This window comes from Tachypleus tridentatus, chromosome 10 (assembly GCF_004210375.1).
Source record: "Tachypleus tridentatus isolate NWPU-2018 chromosome 10, ASM421037v1, whole genome shotgun sequence".
NCBI classification, from domain to species: domain Eukaryota; kingdom Metazoa; phylum Arthropoda; class Merostomata; order Xiphosura; family Limulidae; genus Tachypleus; species Tachypleus tridentatus.
Genome location: NC_134834.1, coordinates 176,813,817 through 176,832,174, shown reverse-complemented (window position 1 = coordinate 176,832,174; position 18,358 = coordinate 176,813,817). Strand labels below are relative to the sequence as shown.

The 18,358-nt window shown below is 37.9% G+C and overlaps 1 protein-coding gene across 1 annotated transcript; it reads right to left on the bottom strand.

The window, feature by feature from the left end:
* Positions 1-1,099: 1,099 nt before the first annotated feature.
* Positions 1,100-16,729, bottom strand: LOC143231000 (multiple coagulation factor deficiency protein 2 homolog). The gene is made up of 5 exons (XM_076465422.1): positions 16,626-16,729; positions 15,857-16,051; positions 15,233-15,319; positions 13,131-13,324; positions 1,100-1,321 (listed from the first exon to the last, which is right to left on the bottom strand). The coding sequence occupies exons 2-5, from the start codon at positions 16,021-16,023 to the stop codon at positions 1,203-1,205; spliced, it is 567 nt and encodes a 188-aa protein (XP_076321537.1). The 5' UTR covers positions 16,024-16,051; positions 16,626-16,729; the 3' UTR covers positions 1,100-1,202.
* Between the last annotated feature and the right edge of the window lie 1,629 nt (positions 16,730-18,358).

The following is an 18,358-nucleotide window of genomic DNA, read 5'->3' as shown; positions in this document are numbered from 1 at the left end:
GTCAGATGAATGAATCAGTGCTGGAGGAAGTGGGGACACAAACAACAGTTGTTGACGACATTAGACAATAAAAACCAAGTCAGTGATGTCGAGAAAACCCACTTGTAGAGAAATATATATGTAAAAACGGCTCGTTTGGGTTGAGAAAATATTTTACGTAGAGGAGAGAAAAACATTTCGACCTTCTTCGGTCATCGTCAGGTTCCCAAAGCAAGAGGTAACTGACCGGAAGCTGACCACATGTTTGAAGGGGTTGTGTAACTGAGTGTCGGAATGTAGAGGGCGGTGTTAGTATGGAAGGTCGAAACGTTGTTCGTAAAATATTTTCTCAACCCAAACGAGCCGTTTTTACATATATAATAAAAACCAAGATATTTTGGCCACATTACCAGGACCAACAATAATCATACAAGGGAAGATTAACGGATGTCGCTCATATGTACGACAGTCCAAAAGATGGGCGGACAACATCGATAAATGTACTAGATTGTCATTGTCGCAATGCACCAACAGGACATAGAACAGGAACCTATATTCATGATGTCAAACTGGCCTCCTACCCTCAACAATGTGGAAATAAACGGAATAACTATTATATTAAGTTTTATAGCAAAGTCAGTACGTTTATATACATGTGTAATAATATATTACAAATTCTTAGAGATTCTTAGAAATAATTAGAGACTTAATAGATTTACAGCATGCACCGATTACAGTTTATTATAGAAGGTATAACATCGAAAATATATATTTATATACATATTATACTTAATTACTACAATTTAAAGATTAAATAGACAAGCAATTATATGGGAAAATATTTCACCTTTGCTTTTTATTAAATCAAATGTAATCGAGTTCAGTCCTTCTATTGCCCAAAAACATATTTCGATTGTTTGTTCTATGCGTACGTTCTCGTTGAAATGAGTAAAATCTTTGCAGTGATAAATACCTGCATTCTTTTGTGTTTTTGTTTCTTTCTATGTAAAAGTAACTGAATAAAATCGGAGTGAACACGAAGAACAATTACCAAGGTGTAGATCGACGTCATTATTATTTTGACGAAATTACTCAAAACTTTAAAATAATAATCCTGAAGTATTTCAGAATTTTGTGATTTTTTTATTATTCTGTTTAAGTTAGTTACACCAGTTTCCAATATTCAAATATTTGACAAGTGAGTTAACACTAAGATGTATTTGTTACTGTTCTAATTTAGCAGCTTCACGTTGCTCACGACGCCGACCAATAGCGAATTCCAGGTACGTCAGAAAACCATCTTTATCGATGTCATCCTCTTTGAGAATTTTGTCAATATATTCTGTTAAAAATAAATAAATAAATTTGTATTACAGTTTCAAATAAGTTTCTGTATCAGTGAAAACTGCAAACGTATGTTGTAGGAGATCAGCTTTTACAGTATAAATCAACAGACTAGAATAATGTTATGTGGGCTTCATTCCAAACACAAAATTATTGTTTTAATAACAGTTACTAAAAGTATTTAGTTTAAATAAGGTGTTATGTTAATTACAATATGTGCAATTGTTTTCGAAATTATCAGAACAAATACCCCTTCTTGCTAGCCCCGCATAGCCAGGTGGTTAAGGCACTCGACTCATAATGTGAGAATCGCGGGTTAGAGTCCCGTCACACCAAACATGCCATTTTAGCCGTGGGGGCGTTATAATGTGACGGTCAATCCTACTGTTCATTGGTAAAAGAATAGCCTAAGAGTGGCGGTGGGTAGTGATGACTAGCTCTTTCCTCTAGTCTTACACTGCTAAATTAGGATTGGCTAGCGCAGATAGCCCTTGTGTTGCTTTGCGCGAAATTCAAAACAAAACAAGCCAAACAAAATCTTGCTTCTTTCAGGTGGCGCCAATGCCGATATGTTTGTTTGTTCATGTTTCGTATATTAACTAATCAAACTTGGCCAATACCATTGGCTCATTGCTAATAACGTGCATGTTCACAAATATATTGAGGCTCGTGAATTATTAATTTAATTGGAGATTTTGCATTTTTTACTATCGCTTTCATTCAGTGGTTTGTTTTTATTGTTGTTTTTTCTTCAAAAATTTGTGCAAAGTTCACGAAAGGCTATCTGTACATAACTGTCCTAATTTTGAGACAATGGACTAGTGCACCCACTGCCATCTCTGGGATTTGTCTTATTTGTCTGAAAAGTGGAATTTGACTGTCACACTTATAGTGCACCCTAAGTGAGCATAGTTTTTAGACTAATGGATCGAATCCTCAGAAACTTAGTGGAAGTCGTTTTAAGACTTTGTAATATTAATCTTTATATTTTAAAACCTACGCATTAATTACTGAAACCTGCGTGAGTTACTAAAATGTGAGAGACTGTTGAAAATGTTATTACTGGTCTTACACTGAATTAATTCAGAACAAGAGGGGCAGTCTTGAGAGCGTGTACCTTCGCCACGTGGCGTTGATCATATTCAGTCCTCCAAAAATACGAAAACATGTCCGTCCTTATCAACGGACACGAACTATTTTTAGAAATATAATGATGGACAACATTCTTACACATTCCCTTCAAGTTTCATTAAAATTCGATCATTTTTGACTGAGTTATTATGCAAAAATAGTATGAAAAATCAGTTCCCATTGTAAAAGATGGGGATTTAAGGGGGGTCTCGTGACCTTGAGTTTAACCCTCTAAAACCACTTCTGTGTTGGGTCATAATCCAAAAGTATACCAATTTTCCTCCAAATCTATTCAGTATTTTTTTGAGAAATCTTGTTGACAGACACAACGGTGAGAACATAAGTCTTTGTCAACTTCGGTAGCGGAAGTAATTTGTAGGTCAGGACACATGTATACTTACTAATAAATAAGCAAATGCTGAAGTAAGTTATCTTGTTCATTGGCGTGTCTATATCAATTATTCTGTATAACAAAATAGTAGCGTGATGTATGCAGAAAACAAAGTTTTGGAGTTCCATTTTAAGCTTGTATTAAAATAGGATGATATAAGTTACAAATCTTATTATCTTGCATGTATCTTCCCTTTAACACATAGCCATCCTTTACAGTCCCACCAAATACTGTTTTATAATGTTTGCTGGCGACATTCTGGTACATCAGAGACTTTAGCAAATCTGAAATAGAAAGCAAGATGTAATGATCCTTTAACATGGTACAATAACAAAGATATGGTAATTAATTCTGCTAAAACCACAGCCATGTTATTCATACACAGTTACAAAGATGTTGAAGAGGACAACCCATTAGCATCCTTTACGAGTGCTGCCATCCTTTTGGAAGAAACATTGAAATACCTAAAGCCAACCATATTAACACTATGATAACCACAGTCACCAACAGTATCAAGACCGTGAAAGTTGCAACATAAAACATTAGCTGCTGATGCTCTACGACAGTTATAGTCGTGTCATCCTGGATTATGCACTACTGGTGATGAACAGTTAGATAAGATTACAGAGATACAAAACAACTGTTTGAGACTGGTAAAAGACATCACCATCAAAGCACTGTTACATAACAGTAACATCGCAGAGAACTAACAGTGTTTACAAGCCAAATTATTTACTAAGGCCTTTTAATGTAACAAGTGGGTATTGATGTTTTCTCATGGAAAAGCCGTATTAAGCTACCTGCTGTGTCTACCGAGGGGAATCTAACCCGTGAGTGTAAGTTCGAAAACTTATTGATGTACCGCCAGGGGGCGTACCGTAACGAACGTATATTCCATTATCGAACCACTATCCTTTTCAATCGTGACACATCAATTCCATAGAAACTAAACAAGATGTCAGAAGACAATTCAATAAAGGAACTCTTCCACCAGGTGGCAGCCGGAAGTAATTCCTGTGGGATTTACATGAAAGAGTGAGAAACATTATGTCAGGCTAGGGCGAGTTCAGAGTAAAAAATGAGTTACAGTTTAAGGCTGGAAAAGTTGCAGAACAGACAAGGGCAAATTCCGAGAAATATAGCATTTACGTTGAGTTGTTGTTGTTTTTGAATTTCGCACAAAGCTACTCGAGGGCTATCTGTGCTAGCCGTCCCTAATTTTGCAGTGTAAGACTAGAGGGAAGGCAGCTCGTCATCACCACCCACCGCCAACTCTTGGGCTACTCTTTTACCAACGAATAGTGGGATTGACCGTCACATTATACACCCCCACGGCTGGGAGGTCGAGCATGTTTAGCGCGACGCGGGCGCGAACCCGCGACCCTCGGATTACGAGTCGCACGCCTTACGTTGAGTTACTTCAGAGTTCGTTTGTTGTAAGAGTGAAACATGCATTTCAACATTCTTACGCATGTAAAAATCAGGTGAACTGTATAGGATAAACAAATTAAAAAAAAAAACGATAACGTTTGTACGAATCGGATAGTTTAATTGCTACAGATAAGACTAATAGTGCATGCCATGTACCTCTATTAATATCGTTTTCTAAGTGCAGGACCTATACTTCGGAATAAATCAAGTATTTATTTCATTCACATTTTCAACGTACAAATTCATCTAGCAGTTACAGCTGCTGACAAAACTCGACTAGAACTGAAAAGAAAGCTTGAGAGATTTTGAGATATTTAAACGAGAAACGTGTTAAAATAATATTACGTTTTGCTGGTAAAGAACAGTTGATTGATTGATTTAGTGTTTTATGGCACAAAGCAGCGAGGCTATCTGCGCCAGACATTCGGTAAAAATGTAAAAAAATAAATAAATAAATAAATGTAGTAATAGACATAAATGGAAATGAAGGTAAAACAAAAAAGTATAAAACCAATGTTGACACCTAGTCTACAATGTTAAGATAGAAGGCAGAGTATAAGAAGTTGTAAGGTATTTACTCTAGCAAAAAGGTAATGATCATAACCTGCCAGGAAGACTAACAGGTAAGTTCAAGAACCACTGTCAGTCACCTGAAGTTGGTCTTTCCAGTTCTGGTTCCGGGTTATGCATCATAGCAACCAGTATCAAAATGTAAAAGAATAGAAGTTTTAAAAGACACTCCGCAAAATCGTAATAATGAGTAGCCAAATATCCAGTAAAAAGATAAAAGTCAAGTAAATGGAGTAAAATTTGTAAAAGTAAATGAAGGTAAAAACAAAACAGCAATTAAAACAGAAAATGGTGTAAAAACCAATGGTGACATCCAGTCTTCAAAGTTGTAAAATATTTACTCTAGCAAAATGGTAATGATCATAACCCGCCAGGAAAACTAACAGGTAAGTATAAAAACCACCGTCAGTCACCTGAAGTTGGTCTTTCCAGTCCTGGTTCCGGGTTATGAGCCATAATGTCCAGTACTAAAAGGTAACGTAATAAAAGTGTGAAATGATATGCAGCAAAAATATAATAACAACTCGCCAGGACGACTAACGAGTAGTTCAAACGGATAGTTCAAACAGTAGCGTTAGTCACCTGCAGTTGGCCTTTCCAGTCCTGGTGTCGAGTTATTTAATGTTCTGGCCATTGTCCAATGTCAAATTGAATGAGAGAGATTAAAACTGTAAAAAAGGAACCACAATTAAAAAGGTGTAATGAATAAATACTTAAATGAGATTAAAAAGATTAATGGCCATTAAAAAATGAAAAACGTTATCAAGGTGGACAGAGTCACCATCACCAATAACACTGTCCAATGTTACAGAGTGACCCTGGGAAAAAATATGTTTAAAATATTGCCGTCGTTGAGAATTGTAACGATGGCAAGAAAGTAAAACGTGCCTGATAGTGATTTGAGTGTTACATAAACTACACATTGGTGCATCAGTTCCAGATAAAAGAAAACAATGAGTTAAAAAACTGTGACCAATGCGTAGCCTAGTGAGAACAACTTCCTCCTTCCGAACTTTACGGAAGCTAGATGGCCAAAGTCCAATATAGGGTTTGATTTGAAAAAAAGTTTGTTGTCGCGTTGCTCACTCCAAGTGGACTGCCAGCTGGCACGGAGCCGAGCCTTGAAGACAAGACCATAGTCCATGTACGGAATAGGCACAGGGATGATGGTGCTGGAGCAGACAAATTTAGCTGCCATATCTGCAAGCTCGTTCCCGCGAATACCAACATGGCCTGTTATCCAGAAAAACTGGATTGAAGTAGCTGTTAATGAGAAATGGGCCAGTTGGTTTTGAATATCAGCGAGAACAGGGTGTGAGCCAACGTGTAGTGATTCCAAGGCAAGTATAGAACTAAGCGAATCAGTATAAATAGTGCAGTTGAAGTACTGCTCAGCTGCAATATGATCCAGGGCAAGAGATATGACATACAGTTCAGTAGTGAACACAGAAGCTGTAGAGGGGATTCTGCACGCAACTACTGAACCACAGCAAACCATAGCAGAGCCAACTGAATTACCTGATTTGGAACCATCTGTATAAATGGGAACTGAACGAGTGTTTGAAAGATGTTCATTGAATAAAAGACGGTACTTCCAATCTGGAGTATCTGCCTTTTTTAGGTGACTGAAAGAAAAGTCACATTTGGGGGCTGTAATAAGCCATGGTGGGATGGGCCGACCTGTGGAATCTGCAATGTTATCCAAGGACAGATCCAATACATCCAATTGCGCCCGGATGCGAAGGCCAAACGGAGCAATGACAGATCGTCTGTTCTGAAAAAGTACTGCCCACCGAGGAAGGAAAACACATTTCCAGGTGGGATGTTTTGGTAAGGAACGAAGTTTCGAAGTATATTGTAAAGATAGTTGCAAACGGCGAAGGTGTAGAGAAGGTTCATGAGATTCAATGTATATGCTTTGAACTGGAGAGGTACGGATAGACCCAGTGCAGAGTCGGAGTCCTTGGTGATGAATGGGGTCCAGCATCTTTAAGGCCGAGGGTCTGGCAGAGCCATAGACCATTGATCCATAGTCGAGTTTCGATCGAATAAGAGCACGATATACCTTTAACATTGAACAGCGATCTGCCCCCCAACTGGTAGAAGAGAGAACACGGAGGATGTTCAGTGCTCTTGGGCATTTGACCCGAAGCTGCTTTAAGTGTGGTATAAAGGTCAGTTTACGATCAAAGATAAACCCCAAGAACTTGGTCTCCAGGACCACTGGCAGCAAAACTTCACTGATATGAAGTTCAGGATCAGGGTGAATACCCCGTCGACGGCAAAAGTGCATGCATACGGTTTTAGAGAGAGAGAAATTAAAGCCGTTCGCCAGAGTCCACTTCCGTACACGATTGAGAGCAGTTTGTAGTTGCCGCTCAATATATCTCATGTTTGACGACTGACATGAGATGTGAAAGTCGTCGACATACAGCCCATTCGCAACAGTGAGAGGGAGTTGTTTAGTGATGGCATTTATCTTTATACTGAAGAGTGTAACACTCAATACACAGCCTTGAGGGACTCCAAGTTCCTGTACAAAAGAACGGGAAAGTGTCGAACCCACACGAACTTGGAATCTCCTGTCCATTAAAATCTTTTTAATAAACATGGGAAGATGGCCACGTAACCCATATGTATGGAGGTCTCGCAAAACGCCATACCTCCATGTTGTGTCATAAGCCTTCTCTATGTCAAAGAATATTGATACAAGATGTTGGCGGTTGAGAAAGGCTTCTCTGATAGATGTTTCAAAACAAATTAGGTGGTCTGTGGTGGAGTGCTGTCGACGGAACCCACACTGGGTGGGCGAGAGGAAGTTGTTTGATTCAAGGAACCAAACAAGACGAGCATTAACCATCCTTTCTAAGGTCTTACAGAGACAGTTCGTCAAAGCAATTGGGCGGTAGTTTGAAGGAATCTTGTGATCTTTCCCTGGCTTAGAGAAAGGTAAAATAATAGCCTGGCGCCAGGCATCAGGAAAAACATTCTCCTGCCAGATCCGGTTGAAGACAATCAGAAGGACATCAAGAGAAACAGGAGATAGATGGTGCAGCATGTCATAATGAATATCATCAGGTCCAACAGACGTACTGGCAGACCGATGAAGGGCCATTTTCAGTTCCACCAGGATAAAGGGACAATTATAGTCAAAGAAACAGTCAGTTCGAAAGGAAAGAGGTGATTGCTCTGCCCGAGTCTTGATGACCAGGAAGGTGGAGGAACAAGCAGAAGCGCTAGATACCCGGCAAAAGCTTTCACCTAGAGTGTCAGCGATGCTCCGGACATCAGTCACCTCCTGACCATCAGAGAGTAAGATCGAGAGGGGGGACAGAATTGTAGTGCCCATTAACCTTTCGAATCCTGTCCCATATGATCTTGGAACTGGTGGTAGAAGATATGCTAGTTGTGAACTTAATCCAAGATTCCTTCTGGCTTTGACGTCTTACCCACCTAGCATGTGCACGGGCCCGTTGGAAAGCAACACGATTTGAAAGTGTGGGATATCTACGAAAAGTATCCCAGACCCGTTTTTGAGCCTTCCGTGCTAAGTGGCAAGCAGGATTCCACCACGGACAAGGATATCGTGGAAAACGTGTCGAGGTTTTAGGAATACACTGAGCAGCTGCTTGCATAATACAGTCAGTTAACGGTGCTACACAGTCGTCTATTGATGGCTGATTTACGATGGCAGGATCAAGTTCTGCGAGAGCAGTGAAAGTGGACCAGTCTGCCTGATTTAGCTTCCACCGGGGCACGCAGGTAGGGTGGCATCGACCACGGCCAGTCTCTCTCAAAAGGATCGGAAAATGATCACTGCCTAGTGGATTACTGTCAACCCTCCATGAAAAATGGGAGAATAATGAAGGGGAGCAAACCGAGAGATCAATAGCGGTAAAGGACTGACTAGGTGCATGAAAGTAAGTGGAAGAACCAGTATTGAAAAGAGAAAGATTGTGATCAGAGAGCATCCGCTCTACAAATCGACCCCTCCCATCAATAACAGCACTTCCCCAGAAGGGATGGTGTCCATTAAAATCCCCCCAGGATTAGAAATGGAGACGGCAACTGTTCAACGAGAGCATCAAGGTCTGATTGATCATATGTCTCTCCAGGATACAGGTACAGAGAACAAACAGTGATGGTATGACCCAAGGAAACACGGATGGCTACAGCCTCCAAGGGTGTGTTGAGTGACAAAGACAGGGTGGGCACATGCTGATCAACCAACAGTGCCACCCCTCCATGTACTCGACCATCACACAACCTGTCATTTCTGTACAGAGAAAACTGCCGAATGGAGACTGTATCAGCAGATTTGAGAAATGTTTCTTGTAAAGAAAGACAAACAGGATGGTAGGAAGCAATCAGCGTTTTGATATCATCCAGATTAGAACGTAAACCTCGACAGTTCCATTGTATCAAGGTGGCCATTTTTAAGAACGGGTAGGTGAAGTGGCTGGAGAACCCTTCGGTTTACGACCACGTCTTTTTTCTTTACTGTCTTTAGTCGGAGGAGGTCTATCAACCTCCATGGATCCTGTCCTGGGTCGAGTGAGCAGGTTTTTGTTATTGAAAGAGGAATCCAGTGACTGAGGACGCGAACGAATAATTGTTTTGTCTCTTGTGGTGGGAGAAAAAGATGTATCAGAAGAAATGCCTTTATTTGAAACTGAAGGACGTTGATCTTGAGGTTTGTTGGAAGGTATGGGAGGAACAGAGATGGGTGTGGAAGTCGATTCATCAACCTTTTTAACCACGGAGGTCAAAAGGCTTTTCATTTGTTTTGAAAACGATTCTCTTGGAGGCACAGAGAAATCTGTCTGCACTCCCACTGTAGTTGTGGAATGAAGTGCAGCAGCATATGTCCGAGATGGAGTTGTGGACAGCAATTTCCAAGCCTCAGGATAACTAATGTTATGTGTCGTTTTCAAACGCTGCACCTCTTTTTCCTCCAAACATTTTGGGCAAGAATGAAAGTAAGAGGGGAGAGAACCATTGCAGTTGATGCAATGTGGGTTCATGTCACAGTCATAGGCATCGTGGTCCTTGCCTCCACAACGAGCACATGTCAGGGAACCACGACAAGATGTCTTTGAGTGGCCGAATCTCTGACATTGGAAACATCGAAGAGGGTTTGGAATGTATGGCCGAACCCTGCAAATGAGATAGCCTGCCTCGATGGTGGCAGGTGCACGTGGTGAAGTATATGTTAAAACGAGGGTATTTGTTGGCAGTGTAACTCCATCTTTGCGAGTGGAGATGCGCCTCACTGCAGAAACTCCTTGAGTGGAGGGACCAGCGAGAATCTCTGACTCGGGAACGTTCTTCAAATCCCTTTCAACAATAACTCCTCGTGAAGAATTCAAAGTAGCATGAGGTGTAACCTCAATAGGTATAACCCCAATTGCCTTTGAATTCAAGAGGAGTTCACTGTGTTGGGATGTGGATGTTTCAACCAATATGTCACCAGATCGAAGTTTCTTTACTGACTTTGGAGAGCCAGCAAGTCCCTCTAGTCCCTTCTGAATAAAAAAAGGGGACATTTGCCCTAAAGGTTTTTCCGAAAGAGAATGTAATATAAGAAAATGAGGTACGTGTGTTACTGATGTTGAAGATTGCTGTTCAGAGTCTTCAAGACTGTTTTTTCACAATTTTATTTAATTTTTTTTGGAGGATCCATAGGAAAAAGGAAAAATTTCGGTACCCACTGACCCCACCCACCATGGAGCCCTACAAGGGGACGCACTACAAAGTCATGCAAGGACAATGCAGCAACGCAAGGGTTTCGTGAGCACCATACCCAAACACCAGCATCAGGCACAATGTCCACAACACCCGTTGAGAACTTCCAACACTGGTACTTGGTTGACTCTAGCCCAAGTGGACCAGCCGATTGATCCAAGGGGGGCCACCCAAAGGCCGTCCGTCTACAGGAATTCGAGGCCAAAGTGGTGTGTTAGGGTTGGACCCCTCAACCAACAGGATCCTCTCCTCCCGTTCACTGGTCGCCACGCACGGCAAACACGTGGGTGGATGTTTAGATCCCAGAGAAGGTAACTAGACAGAACAGAACCTTCCCTGGGGGGTCCCCTCACCACGTACAGGAATCCACACCGAGGGGTAAAGAACAGAATTGGCAATATTTACTTCTTCGAAGATGAACTTAAGATCTTATGTTTCAGAAACAAACCTGAACATATTGCCCAGACGTACTATATTTTATTCCAGTTAGTTGGTAGTTTTGGTGTTTTATGGCGCAAAGCAATCAGAATATCTGCGCCAATGTTCCAGTTTGACGGTAATCTATATTTTATGTCTTTTAGAACTGGAAGAAAACTATTCAAAATCATCATTCTGCCGTCTCTCAGAAACCACTTTAATCACCACAGTTACATATATATAGGCGCTCCTCTTCCCCGGACTTTTACGGACTTACAACAATAAAATTCACAGTTCGATTCTCAGCAGTGGATATATCAAATGGCTCAATGCGGCTTTGCACTAAAACAAATAAGCGTATGTATCTAATTACTGATGACTTGCATAAATAAATTTGGCGGTAAAATAGTACGTAAGACATGGATTTATTTTGCAGCCTACTTACTTTTCACTGTACGTCCAATAACACTACTTATGCCTCCCAATGGCTCAGGAGTGAGTCTGATGGCTCACAACGCTACAAACTGGGTTTCAATACTCATGATGGGCACAGTACAGGTGACTCATTGTGTAGGTTTGCGCTTAACAGCAAATAAATTGACACTCTTAGTGCTTTTAAGAAATATTCTGAAACAAAATTGCTTATTATTATGAGCCCATTTGTTAGTTTATAATTTTGTTTAAAGTTTTAGATTACGGATGTAATTTATGTTCGATATGTTTTGTAGAGACACGTTGTAGAACAGAAAATGATTTCGTGTTATAATAATGCAGATATGATTATATAGGTAATTACAACCTATTTGATTGGTTTGGTTTATGAATTTCGCACAAAGCTACACGAGGGCTATCTGTGCTAGCCGTCCTTAATTTGGCAGTGTAAGACTAGAGGGAAGGCAGCTAGTCATCATCACCCACCGCCAACTCTTGGGCTACTCTTTTACCAATGAATAGTGGGATTCACCTTTACATTATAAGGCCCCCACGGCTGAAAATGCGAGTATGTTTGGTGCGACCGGGAAGAAGCAACAGCAATTGCTTATTTACATCATATCTGGGAATTTTGCATATTCCATAAAACTGTTCTAAGTTGTTGAAGTTCCACTGTGAATCGCAGTAAATATGGGGGCTTGTAACGTTAAAAACGGGTTTCGATACCGGCAGCCAGCAAAACACGGCTTATTATGCAGCTTCGTGTTTAGCAACAAAAAGAATCATGGTACTGTGAAAAGGGTATAATTATTTAAACACAATATTTATTTTTAGAATGTTGGATAATATCAAGCGTAACAATACGCTTTAAGTTTATTTGTTTTGTTTGTTTTGCTGGAATTTCGCACAAAGCTTTGTTTTTTTGTTTTTTGGAATTTCGCACAAAGCTACTCGAGGGCTATCTGTGCTAGCCGTCCCTAATTTAGCAGTGTAAGACTAGAGGGAAGGCCGCTAGTCATCACCACTCACCGCCAACTCTTGGGCTACTCTTTTACCAACGAATAGTGGCATTGACCGTAACATTATACGCCCCCACGGCTGGGAGGGCGAGCATGTTTAGCGCGACCCTCGGATTACGAGTCGCGCGCCTTACGCGCTTGGCCATGCCGGGCCACTTTAAGTTTGAAATGTTCTTAACTATATGAAAACTTTAAAATATTTTTATTGATATCTGTATGAAATTTTATATAAATGGATTTTTGTATTTACTGAAACTTAAACAAAAGTACTATAATATTTAAATTAACTTTTACATGATTCTTTAATAAAACAGTTTTGTAAAAAAACTTATTAAAATGATAAATGTCGTTTGTTTTACACAGAAAATAAAGAACCACATGTTTACATGTACAGGGTGTTCGGAAAGTCACTGTGCAGTTTTCTAATCATGTGTCTATTCAGTCTATTTCAAGCCAGCAACTGATAGCGGTGTTTAGAAACAAAATAAGAAGGATCCAAGCCTGCATTGATGTCAACTAGGGTCACTTTCAACATTGTTTATAATTGTCATTCATATTTACCTCCTGTATGTATTATATACCGAAACATGTCTGTTAATAAATATATAAGTGCACAGTGACTTTCCGAACACCCTGTCGTTCTTCACTGTACTAGAATAAGTGGAACGTACGAGAATCTTTTTCGAACTTTGAGTTCCACAACCTTTGCCAGTTTAAGTTGGCCACTTTGACACCTGGATTGGCTGATTCGACGTCATATTCTTCAGAAGTTTTCGTATTTTCTATTGGATCGTCATTCACGTGATTAAGAGCGGCCAAAATTTCCAGGCCGTCCAACATCCCGTTCTTATCGAAGTCGTGTAATCTATGTGGTAATAAAGTTCATTAAATCATTGTAATTAAAAATACGTTTAATACAGCTTTTATATTTTTGTAAACGGTACTGATGTTTGGATAGATTTAAAATGCTATACTACGAAATTTATATCGCACGCTAATGCAGATATTCAACGACGTTATATATTTCAATAAAACACGAATAAAACTCGAACCATAACAAAACTTTGGTAGCAGGTACAAGTTTTAAATGCTATACGTGCTTGTTTACTGCCTAATACAACTTTCTAGCTTCAGTAAATAATTAATAACACTCTCAGATTTTGTTTTCTAACTATGGTACAAAACATAAGTTATAATGTACTTATTAAAAGTTAGATATGGCTTTGTGTAATTGCATCTCGGATTGGTTTGTTTGGAATTTTGAGCAAAGCTATACGAGGGCTATCTGTGTTAACTGTCCCTAATTTAGCAGTGTAAGACTAGAGGGAAAGCATCTAGTCATCACCACCCACCGCCAACTCTTGGGCTACTCTTTTACCACTGAATAGTGGGGTTGACCCTCACATTATAACGCCCCCACGGCTGAAAGGACGAGCATGTTTGGTGCGACTGGGATTCGAACCCGCGAGCCTGAAATTACAAGTCTGGCCATACCGGGTCATTATCCAAACAAAGTAAAACAAAAGTTTACAACGCCGTCAGATACAATTCTATAACTACTGTAAAAAATAAATTAATTAACTTTTTTATAATTTTTACATAATATCAGTTTATAACCCTGACTGATACTCTTTTTTTTTTTTCTAAATATTTCAAACCAGTGTTTCGTAGTCACTGGTCTATGGACTGATGACGGTTCATAACAATCATCTTACTTGTTCGTTGGACTTCACGAAAGTCCAGATAAAAAAACTTAAGGTTTGGTCATAGTCACACCTAATTTAGAAATATAGATCAGATGGAGTAAAATCCAATCAGCAACACTCGCTGTTCATATAGACTACTCTTAACTGGATAATTGAACTGACTGCTACTCTTATACTCACAACTAAAAAGAACGAAGCGTATGTTCAGAGGGATATCACAGGTTCGAACCTCGGACTAACCACTATTCTTCGCCTGGCTTAACTGAATATCTAGTACGTTTGTTTGTTTTGAAATTCGCACAAAGCTACTCGAGGGCTATCTGTGCTAGCCGTCCCTAATTTAGTAGTGTAAGACTAAATTAAAGGCAGCTAGTCATCACCACCCACCGCCAACTCTTGGGCTACTCTTTTACCAACGAAAAGTGGGTTTGACCGTCACATTATAACGCCCCCACGGCTGGGAGGGCGAGCATGTTTAGCACGACTCGGATGCGAACCCGCGACCCTCAGATTACGAGCCTTAACTCGCTCGGCCATGCCAGGCCTCATCTGGTACGTAAATATGGTTTACAATCTTGTTATAGTTTATGTTTAAAAGAAATTAAAGTTAGGATACTTATAGTTTGTTTGTCAAAAAAGTTTACCATTCGTATTGACAGTTATTCAGGAAAATAATATTCCTGTTCGATTTAATGACCTTTAAGATTAATACTTTTAATTATTATGAAACATTTATGTGTTTTTTTTCAAGATATTTGGTAAATATCATTTGTTGATTTTTATATTGTGTGATAAGTCATCATAATGAACCACTGTCTTCATTAGAACTCTTAAATGAGCTTATAATTATTTACTTCTTTGCGGTAATTAAACTAGAAAGTAGGCCGTTTTGAACACATTTAAAATATCCGTAAGCGAATGATATTTGCACTTAGGCATTAAATAATCTATCTGCATGCATTACTTTGTCCATTTTAACACATAAATTGTGATTTCAGTTAAATGATTCATGCAGACCTTAATAAAAATTAGAATAAATTAGTGGATTAAATTTTGCAGTCACTTACTGAAAGTAATAAAATTCCACTTCTTTATTCTCAATGTTTTCTGATAACTCGAATGTATAAAGGCTTTGAATGTCCTCTCGTAGATGCCTAAAGTAGATAAACAGTCTTGTTTTAAAATGGTGCCTATAATGATTTATTAAAATGATAAAATGATTTGGTGTTGAAAGTTGATGACTCATTTTAAATAAAGAGAAAATTACCTTAATTAAAATTTAACCATAGAACAAGCAATATTTATACTTTAATATAGAAACAACGCCTATTCATAGTTTTGTGAGGTTATTAAAATGTATGGTTTTAATTAATAAATAAATGTGAGCTTGTATAATGTAATTATTACAACTTTATAAAAAATAGACCTTTCTGAGATTCGAACTGATATAAGTAGTTATTGTTCGAGGCCTTTAAGATATATTTTGCGACATCTACTATCGTTTTTGTTGTATTACAGGTAGTATTACTAAATCTCTCACTTTCGACTTTTTTCATTAAAATTACATTATTTGTGACTTATCAGTTACCACCCTTTTCGAACCAAAATTTTTAAAATTAAGGCATTGAAAAATTTTCACTGTTTCATATATTGTTGTTGTTTCATTCAAAATTGACACAAAATATACTTACTCAATGTCTCGAATTAAGTAATCGTCTCGTAAAATGTTGTAATCAGCACCACCAGAAGGCTGATAATGTGTATGGTCTTTATGTTTAGAACCTGATCCATTAGTCAAGTGATTGAAAAGAAATATTCCCAATAACAGGACATACGCTGTTATTCTTTGATAAAACATTATTTATTTATTTGTTGTTGTTTTTTACCTAGAAAGGATTTAAAAGTGTCAAGTTAGTCATCAAAGTATTAAATAAAACCAATGCAATACCAGAATAAAACACATATGATAAATGAAAAACAAAATGAAATAGAAAGATGAACTGACTTTTTAATATGAATTTTTAATATAAGTATTTACACTAAATTAAGAGTCAATAAAATGTTTCTTTACATTGTGACATACTTGTTTGTTTGTAATTACATTCAAAATTATACAATGTGTTATCCGTGCTATGCCAATTACAGGTATCGAAACATTGTTTTTACGTTGGAGTTTCTGGAGTTACCTCTGTATCACTACTACTAGTGATGTTGCCGTATAACATGATAAGTTTGATGATTTCACTCTTGATTAGTATAATACAAAAATTATCTGTAAACAACATTTAAACGCTCTGTCCAGCAAGTAGCATTTGTCGTTTGCAAATTATCGTGTATTCTAAAGACCCAATGTTCCATCAACCGACTACAGAATGTAGGCTTAAATGTGTCTATAGAAAACACCATTACGAAGTATGCAATATACAACCTAAGCTGTTCGGAAACATTTAAAACCTTTACCTGTGTCTTCGTGAAGAGCGAAACAGCACACTATGTACTATAACATTTGTGGCAAGGTAGCAATTATCACTTTACGTGTATCAGTTAGCATTCGGAACAGCTGTTCTTTCGCACACTGTGCATTGCCTTACGAAGTGGTGATAAATACTAATGCTTCATTTGGATTTCAAAAACAATAAACTGCTTGACTCGTGTATCTCTAAATATTTATATAAAGAGAGCAAACAGAACCAATTACGTATCGCTTCTTAAAAATTTGCTACACGTGTAGTTATATAATTCATCTTTAGTTCAGATTCTGCTTTCCTTACCCTATAATGCACTTACAAAAATATGTGGAGTAATATATATATATATATATATTTACCTATATTTAAGCTTCTTTTTATTACACTGTAAATAACTTATTTTCTATCATTTCTTTCATTACCAGTATTGTTTAAAATGTTTAGTATATATAACAATTTTTTCAACTGTTGTCATTTTCATTATGAGGATTATTTTGCATTGTTAGTTTAATGTATGATTTAAGACTAGCCTGAGTCTCACAAGCTGGCCAAACCCATGAAATATTGTTGGGATAACGGCCGAACACGTCGCTAACAACCTGTACGCAACTGGTAGATTAGTTTATTTTAATCAATTTTTGTTGTTGTTGTTATAAAGTGCTGCACATCACTAGTCAGCTGTGTTAATTTTAACTCTGATCTTTGTAGGTAGTTAGTGGTAATTATACTGTATAATCAATATGGCATTCCTTTTTCTGGAATGTTTAGATCACAGGTAAACCTCTTACACATAATAAGAGGTTCGAAGGTTTGGTGAATACGATTTTAATATTAGAAAAAGTAAGAAACAGAAGTATGGCGAAAATGTGTACTTTGTCATGTCATCTCCATTCTGATGATTTGGCTGAATGAGTTGTGCAGACTGCTAACTAAGCACTTGGTTGCTGAGTATGGAAACTGATTGATCGAATATCCAAAGTCATATAGGGTGTTCTAGGCAACTGAACAACTGACTGGTTATTCTCTGAATTTTCTAATATTTGGTCGAGAAATACTGCTCGCAATGAAACTATTATTAGGTAATACCTATAGTACACTTCTACATGTGTCAGTTGTGTCTCCATGGGTAATGTTTTATATTTGATATGCATAAACTTGAATAACACCCATGTCCTGTGGGCACGGGGGCCCCACTTCGGTGAAAAACGTACGTTCTTGGAGGGAAATTGAAGAAAAAATGAAAATAGAATATGAAAGGAATAAGGAAGAAATATGGATCAGATACAGAGACACAAAAATAACTGTTAGAATATCAAGATTAATATTTAACTTTTGTTTTCACTTTACTCATTTTCTTACCGTAGGAGCTTGAGCGAATGCATGTCAGCAAACAATTGAACAGTAGATCTAAGAGATGATGGAATTACCAAAGTAATTCCGTATCAGTTTGTTTTTCTTTTACGTCTCGTTATGATTGAACAATGAATATACAATTTTTTATGTTTTTATACTTAATATTTATCTTATGATGAAGTTTTTAAAATAAAAATATTTTTAATTTTTGTGTTTTAATTAAATAATAATTTTTTTTCTCAATTATATTATTAAATGTTTATTTTGATCTAAAATGCATTTATATTTTGTAAATAATTTAGTACAAATTAAAACATTAACTTTGGCAATTTTTTGCGTATTTTAGCGTGACCAGGCATGGGGAGTCAGAAG

Bases quoted from the DNA above. Each gene is read 5' to 3' on its own strand.
- LOC143231000 (XM_076465422.1), bottom strand. From the start codon at position 16,023: ATGTTTTATCAAAGAATAACAGCGTATGTCCTGTTATTGGGAATATTT. The intron at 15,320-15,856 runs GTAAGTATATTT...TATCTACTTTAG, and splicing joins TACTTAATTCGAGACATTGA to GCATCTACGAGAGGACATTC. The intron at 13,325-15,232 runs GTAAGTGACTGC...ATTACCACATAG, and splicing joins GTGGAATTTTATTACTTTCA to ATTACACGACTTCGATAAGA.